Source organism: Mugil cephalus, chromosome 20 (assembly GCF_022458985.1).
Source record: "Mugil cephalus isolate CIBA_MC_2020 chromosome 20, CIBA_Mcephalus_1.1, whole genome shotgun sequence".
In the NCBI taxonomy this organism is placed as follows: domain Eukaryota; kingdom Metazoa; phylum Chordata; class Actinopteri; order Mugiliformes; family Mugilidae; genus Mugil; species Mugil cephalus.
In genome coordinates, this window is record NC_061789.1 from 9,317,194 (window position 1) to 9,335,792 (window position 18,599).

At 42.1% G+C, this 18,599-nt stretch overlaps 1 protein-coding gene across 3 annotated transcripts in view; it reads left to right on the top strand.

The window, feature by feature from the left end:
• si:dkeyp-72e1.9 (syntaxin-binding protein 4) overlaps positions 1-18,599 on the top strand; it is a 52,322-nt gene that overhangs the window by 29,489 nt on the left and 4,234 nt on the right. For all 3 annotated transcript variants that reach the window (XM_047570862.1, XM_047570864.1, XM_047570863.1), the window contains exons 6-17: positions 1,448-1,527; positions 3,112-3,235; positions 4,574-4,715; positions 8,968-9,074; positions 9,328-9,469; positions 10,342-10,414; positions 14,496-14,584; positions 15,925-16,021; positions 16,396-16,523; positions 16,629-16,721; positions 17,723-17,788; positions 17,883-18,080. In XM_047570862.1, coding sequence (XP_047426818.1) covers positions 1,448-1,527; positions 3,112-3,235; positions 4,574-4,715; positions 8,968-9,074; positions 9,328-9,469; positions 10,342-10,414; positions 14,496-14,584; positions 15,925-16,021; positions 16,396-16,523; positions 16,629-16,721; positions 17,723-17,788; positions 17,883-18,080 — 1,339 coding nt within the window. The remainder of the gene's footprint in view (positions 1-1,447; positions 1,528-3,111; positions 3,236-4,573; positions 4,716-8,967; positions 9,075-9,327; positions 9,470-10,341; positions 10,415-14,495; positions 14,585-15,924; positions 16,022-16,395; positions 16,524-16,628; positions 16,722-17,722; positions 17,789-17,882; positions 18,081-18,599) is intronic.

Sequence of the window (18,599 nt, forward strand, 5' to 3'; positions counted from 1 at the left end):
GTTTTTCTAATACAGGGAGCGACACACAAGTACAATCTCCTGCTATGAAAACATAAATGTGTCAGCCCAGTCAGTAAAACCATAAGAGTGAATGCACAATGAGCAGGGGAGGTTTAATTATTTAATATTTAATAATAAATATATTTAATCTGTTCTCATCTCCTCATCTCAGCAGGTGAATGAAAAGATGAAAAACAAACTAAATTAAACGCTAATTAATACATTTAAATCGTGCTGCTCTTCTCTGCACATATTAACACGACTATATCTCACTGTGAAGAGGAATATTTGCAAACACTAAGCACATTACAGGCAGGTCAGTGATCTAAAAGCATCACCTGTCACAAATGTGCATTATAGAATAAACTACGTGAAATGACGAATTTAATCATCAATCATCTGTTGCTGTCGGTTCAGGATATGAACTGCTACAGAGCCTGTGTGACTGTTTATCAGAGATACATCTGAAGATGCAAAATTTAAATCTGTGTCCTTATATGTGATTTATTTATTTATTTTTTGTGGTAAGATGATCATTTCCTCACAAAACATACTGAAATCCTTTACTGTTCATCACTGATTTCCACATTACTTTATGTTTATTGTGCAAAGGACCAGAACTGCCAAAATAAAAAAAATTAAAAAAAGAATAAAAATATAACACAAATAAATAAATAAAAATGTAATAAAATTAAAAGTAAATAAAAATAAAAATATAAAAATAAATCAATTAAAAAATTTGAAAGGGAAAATGAATAACCAGGCAACTAAAAGCTAATCATATACAGAAGCAAAATAAACTAGAAATATCAATTTATGTCAGTTTCTAATTTAATTATGTTTATTTTTGACAAATTTAATTAATTTTACTGGGTTATTTATTTCTTTTTTCATGTTTTGGAACCTCCTTTCCTCCATACAGATATAAAAATATCAACAAATGTCAACATTTGTTCATTTTCAGTTCTGATCTCAAGAATAAAAGGACTTTTCTTTTATGACAGAGTTAGTGTTATTATTCTGTGAGGAAAAACGTGTTCTTCATTTGACTTAAATTAATCATAATTAAAGACCATTGATGCATAAAAATCCTTTTATGCAAATGCAGAAAATCGTGAAAAAGAACAAATACCAAAGCTGTGATTACAAGGAGAAGAGGAAATAATTATTCATCTAAAACGGTCTATATATAACATAAAACACGAGAAAGGCGAGTCAGCCTGCATTCAACAAGCGTGACTCAAGATAATTAAGAGCTGCCTCCGCGTCTCTGAACTAAACCGTGATAACATCAAAGACTTGTGGCATGAACAATCATCAAATAGTGGATATTTTAAAATATTAAATCCATTCAGTCGCCTCTAATCTGTGCACGATAGTCACGCTCTTATCACGGCCATGTCCTTAACGTATCTCTTCCTGTTTTGTTTTGTTTTGTTTTGTAAAGGAGAGAATTTGCCGAGCTGCTGGAGAAGTACGGGTCCAACGGTAGCACAGGATCAACACGCAACTCTCCCATTCAGCAAGGTAGGGGTCATCTTTAGTGCGATGCATTTAATGTGATTTAATATGCAATAGTGCTTCTGCTAATGTGCATCACATAAACCACAAACAATTCATTGCAGCTGAATGTAAGAAAAACAAAAGAAGAAGAATTCCCAAACCAAGATTAAGTGTGAACTGCCAGGTTAACAAAGTTCCGTCATCAAGCGACTTGCAGGCGCCACCAAACGCCCTAACTTTGTTTGACGGGGGCACCGCGCCCGAAGGCGGCGACGGAGTAAGTCGGCCTTTAAGAATGGCTTTCGACAAGTGCACTTGTCCGTTGCACAATTGCACAACATCTGCTTCAGTTTTAGAAGGAGGCAGCCAGCTGGTACAGATGTGTTAAAACAAGGGCCTCGGCACGTGAGCGGTCTTGTGTGCCCTTTGCACGGCAGGGTGTTGATACGTGCCGACTCCACGGTGAGGAGACCAGAAGGAACCGGTTAAAATACGGTCGACTGCAGCCTGACGCGGTGCCGGTGCTACGCAGGACTCTACAGGCACATTTTCAGACATAAATAACACGTTTATAGCGGGGAAAAAAGGAATGATTTATCTGTCATTATCTGTCCTCCCTCATGTTTGTGCTTCTTCTAGTTCTTCTTCGTTGGTCATTTCCTCTACAGTATGTGTGAGCTGTTTCCTATGCAGATTAGCATCTTCACACCATAGTAATGCAGATATGCTCGCTGCTGGTGGCCTGAAGTCCATATAATATCCATAAGAGAAGGAGAGAAACATTATCATAAACCAGCCTTTTATTTGGTCACAGATACTTCATGTTGAGGCACTGGGTGACTTTGCTGAGGAGGCAGTTTTTCAAGATAAATGAAAAAGTCTCGGTCCAGCGACGAAACGCCTTCTGAATTTGCATAAACATACATTTGTATTCAAACTTGCTCTGAAAATCACTTTAACTCTCCACATTGAAGTAAATGATGTAGACGCAGACTGAAGAAGCCCTGCGTCAATTGTTGTGTCCATAAATCCCAAGGTTTGGACATTGCTGCCATTTTTCTTAGACTTTTGGCATCACAGTGCTATTGATGAAGTGAAAACCGCTTAAATGCTGATATTAAGTGTCATTTGAAGAGTTTTGCAACCGGACCCTCGTGGTGCGAACATATGACCTGACACAGTTGTGTTATTAAAGAAGCCATGGCGTTTTATTTTGAGTTGCGGCGTGAATAACCTCCCTAAGAGATTTACCTGTGATTGCGAGGACAGGAAGGAAGCAGATGTCGACACAAAGCAGTGGATTAAAAGAAAAAAAAAAAAGTCTGGGGGATATTTGGGTTGCTCCGCAGTTGGTTGGTCAGCATGTTGGGTATTATGCCGAGAGTCGCTCAGGCTTAAGAAACATTTGAAAGGACGGCACATGTATTTAAATGTGAGCCTCAGTGCTACTGTAGTCACGGCAAACCGATGAGTGCTTTTATTCTGCTAGATCAGAAATGAAAAGTGTGTCAACTTCATTCCCCGCACTGCTCTCCACTCAGATAACTCCACATGTTAAAATCTTTCTGCTTGAATACTTGTGTCTTGTGTCCTTTTGTCAATCCAAAGGAGGCCGCTACCTGGATAGCACGTCATCTGGTTCCTCGTCCCGCTCCCAGAGTCCTTTGTTGCTGAGCCCGGCCGGCTCTCAGAACATGTACAACAACAGTGGGCCCATGCTGCGCTCCCTCAGGTAAGAGTTTGTTCTAGCAGTTTGATCAAGTTGTGATTTAAAGACTAATAATTTAGATTTTCCATCAGTGTCTGTTCCATAATCCGCACCTCGACACTCTACACAGCTAAACCAGAACAAAGGATCATAGAATATAACAACAACAAGGATTTAGACCAGGAGTCTTCAATGTTTTTCAGGCCAAGGATCCATGCAGTTGATGGAGAGATAAAATAGGGACCCCCTACCTACTATATGTGTTCTATATTAAACTCCACCAGTATATCGATACAGTATTATTATCATTTTGCATTCAATATTAAGCTATCCCTTATCCTTTTACTAAAATATGTTGAATTCGTGTTGATGTGTATTTAAAGAAATTTAAATTTGAAAATGAAAGAATATATAAAAAATGTCTAATCAAGATTTTGCGCAGTACCTCCACTGCCCCCCTGTTGAAGACCTGTAATGTAGCCTGAAAGAAACATTCAACTTATTTACAGTTACGCTGAAATAGATATTTTTTCAATTTCACCAAATAGAATAGAAAGTTTCTGTTTCTGTTAATTAAATTGTATCTTGTTCTTCGGTTGATATCGACAGTGACGAAAAGTGTGGCTTTTCGTGGCTTCACTGTGTGTAAAGTGGAAGGCGTAAATGCTAACTGAACATAACAGCTGCCGTCTAAACCTTTGAAAACAACATTTTCTGAAAGTTACTTTCAGTGAAAATAAAGTGATTGTTATGTTAATGTTGTCCTCATTATACAGGGATGTACATTATGTCAGGACACTACCAGTGTATTTTGCTCAGTTCGGCTCAATGATTTCCCATGAGAACAACGCTAAGGACGGTTTTGTTTTCCTCACACACACTCAACTCAGTCATAAACATCATATTGGCTTGTGGCAAGGAGAAGCAAGGAGCTTCGCTGAGGATCCGGCGCAGGACTTTCGCTGTAATCCTTCCTTAAACGTGTTTATCATTGCAACTATGACCCAGACAATAGCTTTAACAAAGAACTTTGTTTCGCCGAAGCATGATCTTTTGCTAATCTTAGCTAAGTTTAGATTCATGAGGCCAAACAACAATCCATCCATGGATGAGGAATTACGGGACTGACCTTGTGTCGCGTTGTTCCCTGCCTGCCTGCTCAGAGAAAGTCAGTGCAGTGCACGCTGGACCTAACCCTAAACCCTAAACCCTAACCCTAACCCTAAACCCTAAACCCTAACCCTAACCCCTAACCCTAACCCTAACCCCTAACCAATGATTGAGCGATTACTGAATATTTCCAGCACACTAAGGTCCGGAAACATAAAGACTGACATCATTACGTGTCACTGTGTTTCTCAGTCACCCAGGTGAAGGAGTGATTCAGCTCATTTCCGTCGCACGATCAGGCAGCTTAGGCATCACCATCGGAGGAGGCTCCAACAAACCTGACGGCCCCGCCGTCTTCATCCAGGAGGTTCTGTCTGGAGGAGACTGTCATCGGGTAAGAAATGAAAACACATCCATCCATTATTTATTGCCGCCTGTCCTCTAGATGCTCACCCCGGGCAGGTCGCCAGTCTATCACAGGGCTGAATGTAAACAGACAAACCGCCGTTCATGCTCACGTGCAAACCTACGACAACTTTAGAAGCACCTGTGGCCGCTGGCCTGAAATACACAGAGTAAAATAAAACCACCAAACAGCAGATATTAGAGGAAAGAAATTATCATAATGTTTTAATTCTGCAAAGTAATAAGATAAATACTGTAAATGTCTGAAAAGAGTGGACAGTCCATTATCTTTCCACATACTGAATATGGTTTCCCACTTAAAACCAGCACAAGGTGTGATGGACTATGGACCCATTATTTCAGTCTTTGCTAAGGATCCAACCTACAGGATTTCCTGGCATATTGTTGCTTGAGCGACTTGACAGCTCGGTAGTTTGCTGCATCCCTTGAGCCATGACTGGAACGCCGTGAGGAACACTGGATAAAATATGACTGAGATGGATGCAGTGCAGCAGCCAGGGACCACCTGACTGTAGGGAAATTAAGCTGTCACGATGCCGGAAAGAGTCGGGACTCCTCACAATCCACCACGGCGCAAAGGATTGGGAGAGAGGGAATAAGATGAAGGGGATTGCAAAGAGTGCAGGTGCAGACTTCTGCAGCTTTGGCCTCAGATTAGTGTAAAATACTGCTGAGCCATGCTCAGGTCAAAAGCTGCTGATCCTGTTTCTGTGACTAGCTGTATGTCTTAATACAACAACAACCTGTCACCTCCACTCACGCATGCATGAATGTATGTCTGTTCAGACGAACTTATTGAATTCAGACACCCCGCAGGCTTTTGGAAAGTAATTTGATGAACAGGCAGAACATTAACTGACTTCTAACATGATGTTTAGTGCAAACAAAGGCTTTTTTTTTATACCACTTCACAGTATCTGAGGTCTTGGGAGTAAATCTGAATCTGAGATTACCATGTTCCTGTTAGTGTTTATGGAACAACCAGAAGAGGATATCACCAAATCTGAGGCTTCACTTTAGATGTAGGACTCATGAAATTTCTTAAAATATGCAATTTGTGTTTATTTTCAACAAGCAAGTAGTAGTTTTGTTCAAAGGTTTCTCTGCATTCAGCTTAAAAAGCAGTAGTCAGTGGTGCATGAGTGTGTAAAATTGCACAACGATCAAATCCTGCCAGTAAATTGTCTAATTAGGGCATTGAGCCTACAAATACATATACCTACAGTACATTTGGCAATCTCTGTCATGCAATTTTGCAGTTAATTGTGATACTGTTTAAGGATGTCAGACCATTGGGTGCAGACAGTTGGCTGCCTCGTTGGGGTGACGAGATCTGAGCGCAGATTCTGCACATTAATTCTGTGATGTTCTGCGTTTATGCAACAGCGTTCCAGCAAAAAGCATTTGCAAAGCTTCCCTCTGTACTACCTCTTCCAAGATTTAGGAATTCAGTCCGGATTAAAAAAATATTAAACTTGGATATTTTTGACATTATATTAGTGCCGCTCTGCTAGAGTACCAGAACAAACACACTGCAAGTGTGAAGGTCAATCATGAATCCATGAATCCTGCACACATTTGCACTTGTTTGCATATACACTGTAGGCTATTGCTGGTTTTGTTCTTTACGGGGCATCTATTAATCTTTTTATATATGTAGGTTTTCTTTAACAACTTGAGAGCGGTTGATTGCTCTAAGACGAATTCTGACGGATCTGGTGCTGGAGTGAACTGGTCCAGTAAGGGTTGATGTGAGAATGAACAAACTACCTTGGCAGCAAAAATGCCGGTAGACATGATAGATGAGCTCTGCACAACAGCCAGAGTGTCAGAGGGAATATTCAGTCCTTTCCGCTTTACAGAAAAGGGACAACAAGTACTGGACTGTGCGACTTCATAACATCACTGGCGCACGTAAAGGTTGCTCTGTCTGTAGGAGGATAGTGTCACAGTTGTTAGGTTACTGCAACCTTCTACGTGAGTCCTCCTACTTCTCAAACATCATATGGCTGTTTGGTTCACAGAGATTCATGCTGTTCCAGCCTTAGTATAATATATTGGGAATGTTCAAACTTAACTCACATTGCCTCAAATCGGTCAGGAAATCATAACATATTGTCGTGGAATAAAAATAACAGTGATGACATTTGCAAGAAGCGTGTTGTGAAGACTCTCCGTCTATAAATCCTTACGTCTGCACGTATGGTATCTGCCTTTCTTCCTTTTCTCGTGCTTCCCGTGCTTCTACTCTCCAAATCCCATCCTCCTCGCCTTTTCTGTCCACCCACTCACTTTCAAAACAGGCGACATGACAAGGAAGGGAAGGAGGAAAATATAAAATGTGGAGACAGAAAATATAGGAATCTGCACTTGCACTTTGCACACTGGAAGGCATCTGTTTCCAGGCAGATGATTCTCTGCTTTAACTTCATCGGGTGTCTTGTGTAGTTTTCAGTTTTTATGAGCACTGACACATTAAGGGTAGGATTTTATTATGCGCTATAGATATGATACATGTTCGTACCAAACAGCCAGCCTTGCGCTGCCTTGAGATTTTTCATGCATTTAATTCACTTGGCTATAAGATATCACACTTATATACATGTATATATTTTTGCTGAGGTTTCGCTCTATTTCTCAAAATTAGACCATAACAAGAGCCCAGCCAAGAGGTGTCATTTTTATACCGCTTATTTGCCATCTTTAGAAAATCCTTTATGGGCCTTATCAGGCTATTGGCTCATTTATCTAAAACCACAAAAAACAAGGGGATAGATCACAAGTGTCCCAGACTTTAGTCCACAATGTCCTGTTTTGAATTTGCATTTTGCCGCCTTAAAACGGCCATAGTTTTGACAAATGCATGACTGCATAATCCCCCCCTGCTGACTCATCTAATACAGAGAATTGCAGTGCATGAAATGCTAGCTTGCTGCCTATATGGCACAAGGGATTAAGGGTTGGGATTTGGAGGAAATGGACAACCTGCTTCCATAAGCAGAAGATTGAGAAACAGAGAGAGTCTGTGACAGTAGCCGTTGTGTAGTGGAGTCCGGCATTAACGTATAATGTTGCGGGAGACTTAATGACAGACTGCAGACATACAGCTTTGCTTAACTGTGACCTTTCTGTAACACAGTTGCATTTTAAGTATTTTGAGTCCGTATAAATTAAATGGGGCAAACTAAAGAAGGATGCCTTCTGCGCTGTGGCCCCTTGAACTCCCTGAAAGGAAATTCGAGTACAGATGGCTGGATTAATGTTGTGCAGAGGTATGGCTTTATTTTTATTTATTTATTTGTTCAGAACTTGACAGCTGTTTTGAATTATATATATATAAAAATGTATAATTTATATATTTATAAATATATATATACACTATGTGCACAATACAGTGTGTGTAGTTATATTTAAATTAAACTCTTAATGCTATCTTTAATCACTGTAGCCACTCATTCACAAAATCGTTATGGTGACATGTTTGAATTTAATTTAAACGAGTCCCAAAACCCTGAACTGTTGAGAGTTGTCACCTCTCCAAATGTTTTGTCATGGGTTAGAGCAGATTAGCAGGGTTTAAGTGAAAGCGAAAGGGAGAAGTTTAAACTGACAGGTACAATTGTGGATCATCAGCGTAGGCGTTGAGTCATCCTGAGTAGAAAACCCAACGTATCGTGATGGATGAGTGCGACATCATCGTCTTCACTGTGACATTTTTAACAGCTCGCGCAAAAAAACTAATTATTCCCTTAATCCGACTTTAACTGGACAGCGTAAGTGCATGTAAACACATTACTCCGACTAAAATTGGAGTTTTCCTTATCCGATTAAGACACCCAGATAATGCGATTGTAAATCAATTTTCACCGGCATGTATACTTTTTAATTGGACTTTAACTGGATAACGTATGTGCGCATGCTCTGCAACCACTGCGCTGGCGTATGATATCTTAATGCAATACAAAGCCAATTATATTCCCTTCAAGTATGGGTGGGATTTATTTGTGGTTGTTTCTCTGTGGGAGCCTGAGCCGTGTTTCCGGGAACTCGCCCTCGCACCAGACATAAAACAGTGGAAGCCCCTGGACAGTGGCTACATGTTTCCTGCTGTGACAAATACCTGATATTAACTATATTTGGATAGGTTCTGAGATTCTTGGCACCAGGAATGTGTGTTTTGCTTATGTCAGCATATGTAAAGCATCTGTCTTTCTGTGCAGGATGGACGTCTGAGACCTGGTGATCAGCTCATTGCCATTAATAAGGAGTCCTTGATAGGGGTGACACACGAGGAGGCCAAAAGCATGCTGAACAAAGTCAAATTCAAGTGAGTGGTGCTTATATTAGATGTAAAACCCTTACTGAGTAACTAAAGTCAGTAAAAGTACCTGTCCCAATGCCACATTAAGAGCTTTTTGACCAACAACTTTTGATTTTCTCCTGAAATTGTGCCGATGTCCTTTTGACTGATGCTCACATAATTCCCACATGTACCCATCTACCTTTATACTATAAACGTAGGCCACTGAACATGCTTTAATCTCAAAGTTTTTATGTTGCATTTTTTGTTTTCTCTGCAGCCAAGAGAGTGCAGTGGAGATAGCCTTCATACCAGGTAAAGGACTATTTCCAAGCAGCACGTCTCTCCACAACGGGGTCCAACGAGCCGCAGGCAACAGCTACAACTCTGGACGCTTAAAAGTTCACATCAGATCTCCCGAGGTCAGTTAGTGGATTACACGGCATTCTGTTGCTTGTGCAGCAGCAACAAGCACACAAAAAAAAGAACAAAAATATATAAATAATTAGGCCGCTGTTTCCCGAAGCACATTTTAGAGCACACCTAACATCTCCTGGATCAGCTTACTGACAGAAAGAAGGAGTTATAACTGGAACCAATTTATTCGTCAAGAAATAAAAAACATGGCTTTTAATTTGCAGGTTTTATATTCATAGTGTAGCAATTAATAGTTAGACATTATATTTTGCATGCAAACTTGCAAGCAAAATGTCTATTTATTATTTTGAGTCGACATTTTTTTTTAAAACAGTTCATGAAATGTAAATTGGCATATATAATTCATTTTGTCCAGTTTCAAATGTGAGCTTTGTTTTGTTTTCGTCAGTTGTGGGTGAATCTGTCTATGGTGGTGGATAGAAAGTCTTGAATTTAAAGAAAAAAAAAAGCAGACGAAAATACAAAGTCCAGAAAAGTCCACATTAGGAAATGACATTAGGAAACGTCAGAGACCAACGTCTATGACATGAAACACAAAGACGAACTGCCAACATGGGAAAGAAACATGGAGCCTTAAATACAAGGTTGAACAATGAGGCACAGGTGAAACACATCAGGCAGAGCTGACAATCAGGAATAGAGGACACCTGAAAGGACAGAGTTGGTAACTTACAAAATAAAACAGGAAATGCCCCAAACGCAGTGATACAGTTAATCACGACCAGGTGCCGCAGTGGAGGATGCCATACATGGTTTCAGCAGAGACTAACATCTCTTATTGATATTACTATTATTATTGTTATTATATCTGTAAATGGTTTCAGTGTCTAAGTGCATATGTCTGATTTCTGTGCAGATCTGTGCAGAGGAGCCAGCACCAGTGTCCTCACCCTCTCCTGACATCTGCCCTCCAGATATTCATATTTCAGGTAGGACACCTTGCGCATGCTCCATTTCCTATTGGTCCTAATATGGGCTGTGAACTGAGCTCTGCATAGTACAGTGTACAGAGGGAGATATTTATTTATTTATGTATTTACTTATCATCATTACACAATGCAGCTTAAAAGATAAGCCCAACATGATGAATATCACTTTAACATGAGCTGTCTCTACCAAAGTATGATATATTTTATTAGAATAAGTGCTCTATTTTTGACCAAAACCTGTTAATAGAAACTCTTGTGAGCCGCAGATAAATACACTGTAAGTGTCAAGTTTTCCAAAATCCCCAATATCCATGTGTTTTAGGAAATAATTGAGCTGTTTACATTTATGGTTTACTGCCCATATGTGCATGTAATTGTGGATTGTAATTGTGGACACACACATACGCATAATACATTTTCACCACATCTCTTATATAATACAGCTGTGTCATAAAATATTATTTAAAGTACCATTAAACCCCTACTAAATCAGAGTTGAGATTTTCAGAGCTGCAAACACATATTAGATAAATCCAGATGATCTGAGAATAAAATAAAAAAAAAATAAAAATGGGGATCATTTGCTTCCTCGGAGCGTCTGGGGATTAGAGAGAAGACAGAATGGGATTTGATCAAAACTGCAGCACAGTAGGGGACCTCGGAGTGCAGGGGAATGAAAGGCATCACGGAAAATTTTAATAATAGTGGCTGAAGCCAAATTCGTGTGTTCTTCATCCTTGGCGCTAATGCTCGAACCGTTTATAAGTGGAGATAAAAATCTGAACGTCAAGACGACACCTCGTGGTCAAACGGAAGTGAACCGCCTCCCAAACCCTCGCTGCTCTCAAACCTCGTCCATACTAGGAGGAAGACACGATGAACGGTAAACGCTGACTGACAGAAACCAGAGATAGCTATGATTAGAAGCAGATTGCTGAAGCAGCCATGTCACTGTCAGATCAAGATATGAGAAATTAAGGTTATGAAACGGTATTGTCTAAATGCAAGAGGACAGGATGACCAAAAAAATGATCTGGAACTGGGACAGCGGTCATTGTTCTTGCTTGCTTTAGTTTTTCTTTCTGATTTTGTAAATTATATATATATATATATATATATAAATATAAATATATATATATATATATAAAAAAGTGTGAAGTCTGATAAATTTAAAATAATAATAATAGAAAAGTTGGAGAATCTGGTGATGGAAAGCACAATTTGGACAGTTTTTCCTTGTCCATGGGTCGGCAGAGGGTCAGATAAAGAGGTACAAAGACCAGCTACACAACAACCAATAGTCAAGGATCAACAATCCAGGTAGCTGTGGCCCTACGACCACTCATAACCTCATTTATTAGTTAAATTATATCTTAGAACTGGCAACAAGCACACGTTAAAAACCTTTTTTCTGAACGTAGTGACTGAAAACAATATCATTCATTCCACTTTTTGCACAGTGATAAGTGCGTAATATTGAAACTGAAAGATTTCCGACTAACAAGCAGCTCTAATGTTAAGGGTCGCCCGTGGCCACCGGCTGAAAGCCACCCGACAGCCTGTCACAATCCTATTGGCCGGGATTACCCCAGCCAAGGTTATTTCCTAGGTGCTGTGACCACTTAGCTCGCTGCCAGGCTCTTATTGGTTAAGCCAGTTGCTAGCCGTGACAGATGTCAGCATTTTGTGTTGAGGTGCGCATATAAAAATAATGACTAGCCCACTTTTTCATTTTTTTTTTCTTATTATTTATTTTTTCTCCCTTATATGTTTTACAGATTATCATACAGGTCACAGGGAAGGAAAGGTGCACCAATTCACTGTAAATACTCTAAGTTTTTTCTCAGAAATTAGTGTCAGGTCTGTTTGTCAGTGATGCTGGTTAGCGCTTGTGTGTCAACACATGACACATACTCATCGCCTTGGGTAAATTGACCTTGACTTCTGGTTTGTCTGCTCTGACCCAAAGGCCCAGGGGGTGTTCAATCCTGTTAGGGAGATAAATGTACTTGTGACGATATGTCCGGTCAACACAGACTGCCGCCCCCCCTCAGTCTGGTTCTGTTGCCAAATGCCTGTGGAAGGGTGATTTGTTGCGTTTTGCTGTATGAAGTCGAAAGGTTAAAGCTTATTTTGTGAAGTGACCTGGAATGAATCAAGATCAGACCCTTTATCAGAGCTAAGAAACAATGCTTACTACATAGTTCATTTAGTAGCTGTTGTGAGCTTTTGGGTTATCACATCCCAATCACCACAGCTCCTAAAATTAACTTCTAATATTTTATTGATTTTGTTTTTTTGATTCGAGAAAACGTTACATCAAAAATTTTGTCATAGAAGAAAAAGGAGTTCAAATGTTTTACAACTTTAGGCGGTGAACCAGATAAAGGCAGTACATTTTTTTTTCTAATTTAATAAAATAAAGCACTTTCTTGATTCATTGCGTGTTTGTGTAGGGGTTGGCATTTTAATCTTTGACAATATAAGTTATGAATGTAGTAATATTCCTGTTTGAGAGGAGAAGTGGAGTAAAAAATAGTTTTAGCCTTAGAAAGCCTATCTGCACTAGATACCTATGTCAAAGATTAGTTTGAAGCAAAGACAAAGCTAGAAGACACAACTAGCAGAGACCTGTTGACACCCATCAAAAGATGGAGAAGTTCCTCAAAATGTTTTTGAAAGCCAAGATTAAGCCTAGTGGGTGCTGTTTAGAATACCACATTGGGTCAAATCATGTTTCATAGAAGACATGTATGAAAAAAATCATCCCAAACTTCATTTAAATGTGTCTCTCCTAGACTGTTGGATTTAAGATGCTTAGAGCTGGGGGTAGGGCTAAGGCTAAGGCTAGGGCATGAGCATGGGCATGGGCATGAGCATAGACTAGGGCTAGGTTATTGGCATGAGCATGGGTATGAGCTGGGGCTAGGACTAGGGCTAAGGCTAAGGCTAAGGCTAGAGCTAGTGCATGGGCTAGGGCTATAGCTAGGTTATCGGCATGAGCATTGGTATGAGCTGGGGCTAGGGCTAGGGTTAGGGCTAAGGCTAAGGCTAAGGCTAAAGCTAGAGCTATTGCATGGGCTAGGGTTATAGCTAGGTTATCGGCATGAGCATGGGTATGAGCTGGGGCTAAGGCTAACGCTAATGCTAGAGTTAGGGCATGGGCTAGGGCTATAGCTAGGTTATTGGCATGAGCATGGGTATGAGCTGGGGTTAGGGCTAAGGCTAAGGTTAAGGCTAACGCTAATGCTAGAGCTAGTGCATGGGCTAGGTTATCAGCATGTGCATGGGTATGAGCTGGGGCCGGGGTTAGGAGTCAGACTATAAATACTCATTTTAAATGGTATTTGCATTGGTTTTATCTACCATGATGAATATGATATGATGTGCAGTGGTTTCTGCATGTAACCAGTGTTTTAAGCTGTAACTCTTAATCATTGCTAAGAGTCAGGAGGGTGTGTGTGTGTGCGTGGGGTGGGGTGGGATGGGGAGGGGGGTCAAGGGAGAAAGTGTAAATCCTTTTGGTGAGATGAGGTCGATTTGAGGACAGTCTCTCTGCAATCGGCTCATACCTTTCGCAGCAGGGGTCCTGCCTGGAGATCACCAACCCGGTACCAAGCAGCCCCACGAATCTGGGACAGGCAAACTCATCAAATTAATATTAGGCATTGGCTGGCTGCCCTCGTCGCTCTCTCATCCATATAATCATCCACCTTTCTTCCACTCCTCTGTTTTTTAATCATCTGCTTGTCACACACACGCACACACACTCACACACACACACACACACACACGACTCCTCTATGACTAAAGCCACCCACTTTGACCACAATCCCACGAGAATATCAGTCCACGCACTCAGATATTACAGATTATCCAATGATATTTCTCTTCCTGTAGTTGTTTACTAGGCGCCCTGTGGCCTCATGTACACTCCCCACACTCTGTTTACAGGCTCGTAGCACAGTGGCATTATCTGCATATAGTGTTGGTTTTCTTACCCAAGTCTTTTGAGACATCTCCACTTTTGTTTGTCTTGATCTTCACCTTTTCTCCTTTCTTGTGTCTTTGTGTCTTCTAGGTTCAACCAGCCAGAGGTCGCCGACGGGGGCGAAACCTAAGATAACGCTGGACCCGTACATACGCCTCAAATCAGACAAGTTAGACCTGGTGAGTCCCGTGTTTTGGCCGGACGAGTCGCCGTACGCTTGTTCACAGTCTGGCTCTCATCTAGTAATCAACATGGTGGATTTTCATTCCGTTTTGCACAAAGACAGATCACAGCAGAAACACTAAACTTCACATGTTCTTTGGAAGCATCTGTAATTTTTTACGCTTCAACCCTAATTAATTTTTATAAAATAAAAGAATGCCTGCAGCAAATGTGCACTAAGGAATAATCTCACTATTTCTTTTTTTTTTTTTTTTTTTTACAGTTGTAGCACTTTTTAATCTCCACCCTCTCCTCATCTAATTATTGATCTCTCTCTGCTGGCTGGCGTTATCACACTTGCTCTTCTCATTTGTACGTTATTTTTACGCCATCAGCACATTCTCTCTCTCTGCACCACCACCACACCCCCCCCATCTTCCCATCCCTCGGCTGATGAGCTCTGTTTTCCTCGGCCTCGTTCTCCGTTCGACCGTCTCTGTTCAGCGCGGTTTCCGTTTTTCAGATTTGAATTTTGTCCGGCCTTAGGTTGACCCTAATGTACCAATTCATTTATGGGATTACAGAGTCACACAGAGTGTAAGTGTTGAACAAAGGCACGATTCTCTCTTGATCCACTGGCTCCTTTTTAAAAAGTGCACTATAGAGAGATGGATTATGGGTACTTATAGAAAAACTGCAGTAGGTGAGGAGAAGTCACAAGGTACGAGAATAGGAGTTTTTAAATGAGGACAATATTTAGCTCATTTACCAACTCTGAAAGATAAAGTGGTTATTTAAATGACAGCGTTTAAACGCTGTTTAAATCTGAGGGATTCACTATTGTGTCAACTAGGATGAGATTATCCAAAATTTTGTCACAGCTCCAAGGACTGAAATGGACCAACATGTGTCTGAATCCCACTGACGTCACAAAACTACATGTTTGTAGCTAATACAGCCCAGATGATGAGGATCAAGACTTTTAATTTGATGCAGAAGGACAACGGAGAGTCGCAGTTTGACGTAGAGATGGATCAGTTCCTTTCAAAGAGACATTGAATCTCATTTTGTTACTTATTTATTTTCATGATGCCAAGTCTGGGGGTAACGTATTTTATCTGTTTATGATTTTTCAAACTATATCAAAAGTATTCTGGCAAATACATGATTCATTTTAAAGAGCTGTTCAATAGATTCGTTTGCGAAACGCCACAACTCCAGTTTGACGTCTGTCTATAATTAATCTTCACAAATGACGTCACAATGACACGTTGGTAAAAAAAAATATCTCCACGTGCACCTATTTTTTCTTCTTTTGTCTCTGCTCACCTTCTCGTCTCCGTCCCTCTTCTCTCAGGCTCTGTCGTTCCTCGGGCTGGATGTCACAGACGAGAAGAGGAAGAAGTTGAAACAGAGTCTGACCCCGGATCCGCAGGGCACCGTGGCCTACGGAGGTGAAGCACATATACACACATATAAATATATATATATACACACACACGCACACATATACTGAAACAGGTCACACGTACTTCCAGCCGTGTCATCGTCGAGGTGAAAGATCCGTGTTGAGATGCTGTCAAAGCACAGGCTGCGAGTGACGGCTCACATGTCGCTTTCTGGTTGTGTCACCGGCGGGCGATGTCACGTTGTGTAACCATGAGGCAGCGCTGTCCGTCAGCTGGCTGCACTCCTTTAGCCAGGCTCCGAACGTCCCTCCAGCTGTTTTTGTCCTCACGTGTGTTTAAAGTTCTCCCGGTTGCCTTGGTTACCCTGCTTTTATCCGCGATAAACGTTTTCGCCCTGTGCTCCTCGTTCCACCTCGCAGACTTCGTGGAGGCCACCCGGACCATCTTCCAGGAGAACCTGGAGGAGCTGGGTCTGGGGACGGACCCCTTCACGTTCTCCTACCACGAAGCAGCCAGCCTGATGGACACGTCGGCCTTCCATTCACCAGTAAGCAGCACGCACGCACACACACATAAACACCATCGCAAACACCAGCAACATCCAAAAGCATCTTGGCTGTTCAGTAGCCTCAGAAACCGCCTCTGTCTGCAGACGTACGAGTCCGAGAGCAGCTACAGCAGCGAGGACATGGAGCAGTTCCAGACGGAGGTGAAGCAGCTGCAGACTCAGATGAAGCAGCTCAAGGTGAACACACACACAAACACACACACACACACACAAAGTGGGCGTTTAACCTGCAAACATCCATTTTTCAAAGGTTCCTCTTTGCACGCGTTCGCGCTTTAATCCTCGCTTACTATTGTTTACGCGTTTAATCTGCCGCCGTTTGGGCCCGGAGCCAGTCCGAAAGGCCAGATTTGCAGCTTACGGTCGAAGCCAACTTATTAGCTCCGGCCTTGAGCCACCGTAGTCGCAGCTTTGTCGCAGAATTAATTACCCTCAATCCAACGTTCATCTTCCTCCGCCGGACGGAGTCGCTTAGCTCTCGGACGAGGGCCTTTATCGGAGGCTGCCAAATCTCCGTAAAGCTGCGCATGTTTGCGTTTGATTTGCTTAGAAACTCTGTCGTACTCGTGCCTCGTGCCGCTGTGAGTCACGGATCTAGTTAAATTGTTTGCAATTTCTCGCCAAGTAAAGCCTATTGTTCAGGTATCCTGGGTGGCGGCTCTAATTAAAGCTCCACAGCTACGCTGAAACAACCCGAGGGGCAAATTGAAAAGTGACTGAAGACGTAGGATCCAAAATGTGACGTTTAGAGTCTCTGGCTAATTTGTCTACGGACTAATTTACACGCATGATCAACACAGCATGATACACAGATAAATTACGTCTTAGTGTCTGTATCAGGTTTTGTTTTTTAAGCCCTAATAAACAGACAGGAAATGTCACAGCGAGCACGAGACGTCGCTTCTTAACTTTTCATCATTTTTAGACCAAATGGTTCATTTGTTGTCGCATGAAATTGTTGCACAGTGGTTGCACTGCATCGTAGCCGCAGAAGATATAAGCGGTTATCGTAGATGTAGATGGGCGTCAAATTAAAGAGCTTGTCACGGAATTTGCTGTGAACGTGAAAGTGGAGTTGCACCGTGGCATTTGGCCACTTTCCCTCCTTGGAAGTCGTCCAAGCTGCGGAGGTTCTCGTGTTCACCTGATGACGCCTCATCTCCCGCCTCTCTCGGCAGGTGATGCTGAAGGACATGGAGCACAGCAAGAAAACGCTGGAGGAGGAGCTGCAGAAGACGTCAGAGGTGAGACGCCGGCAGGGATTTAGACGTCGAGCCCGAGTCGCAGACTCGCGCCGATGTTGACGATGTGCGTTTTTTGAATGCCCCTCCCTTTCAGAAAGCCTGTCTGACCGTGGAGGAGAACACCCGCCTGAAGAGCCGCCTGCAGGCGGCCGAGGCCGAGGTGGTGCAGCGGCGGAACAGCACCGCCGAGCAGGACTACGAGGAGGTCATCCAGCTGCTGGAGGCCGAGATCAGGGACCTGAAGAACCAGCTGGCCAGCAAGAGGCAAGCACGGGGGGCCGAGGCCAAGCAGGTACGTCGCTCCACGAGAGAGAAATCTCATTTTACGGCACCGGGGGAATCACCTGTTATCACCTGCTCACAGGAGGTGAACTGAAAAGCGTCTGCGTTTAAGAACCTTACATTGCTGCCTCGGACCGTAGCCAACAACCGGGACCGTGTCTCATATCACGTGGAATTTAAAGCCAGGCTTTTCCTCTCCTCCCTCATCTCTCCATCCCCCGTCACACACTGCAGGCCCTGCAGCGACATCAGTCCCTGAATTTACTTTTTCTTTTTTCTTTTTTATTCCCCTTCCATCCACTCCGATGTGAATCGCATCAAGCTGCGTTTCTCCTTCCTCGGTGGCCTCTGAGCTCTGCCTCTGTTTTCACTCACGCTTTGATGAAAAGAAGCCTTTCTATTCATCTCAGCGCCGTCTCTACCTGTGGCTCGGTTCAGTCCTCTGGCTGCAGCAGCGTCCAGGGACAAAGATGAGGGAATAAAAGACATGAAGAAGAAAGGGACAGATATTCCAGCGCGGGGTCACGTG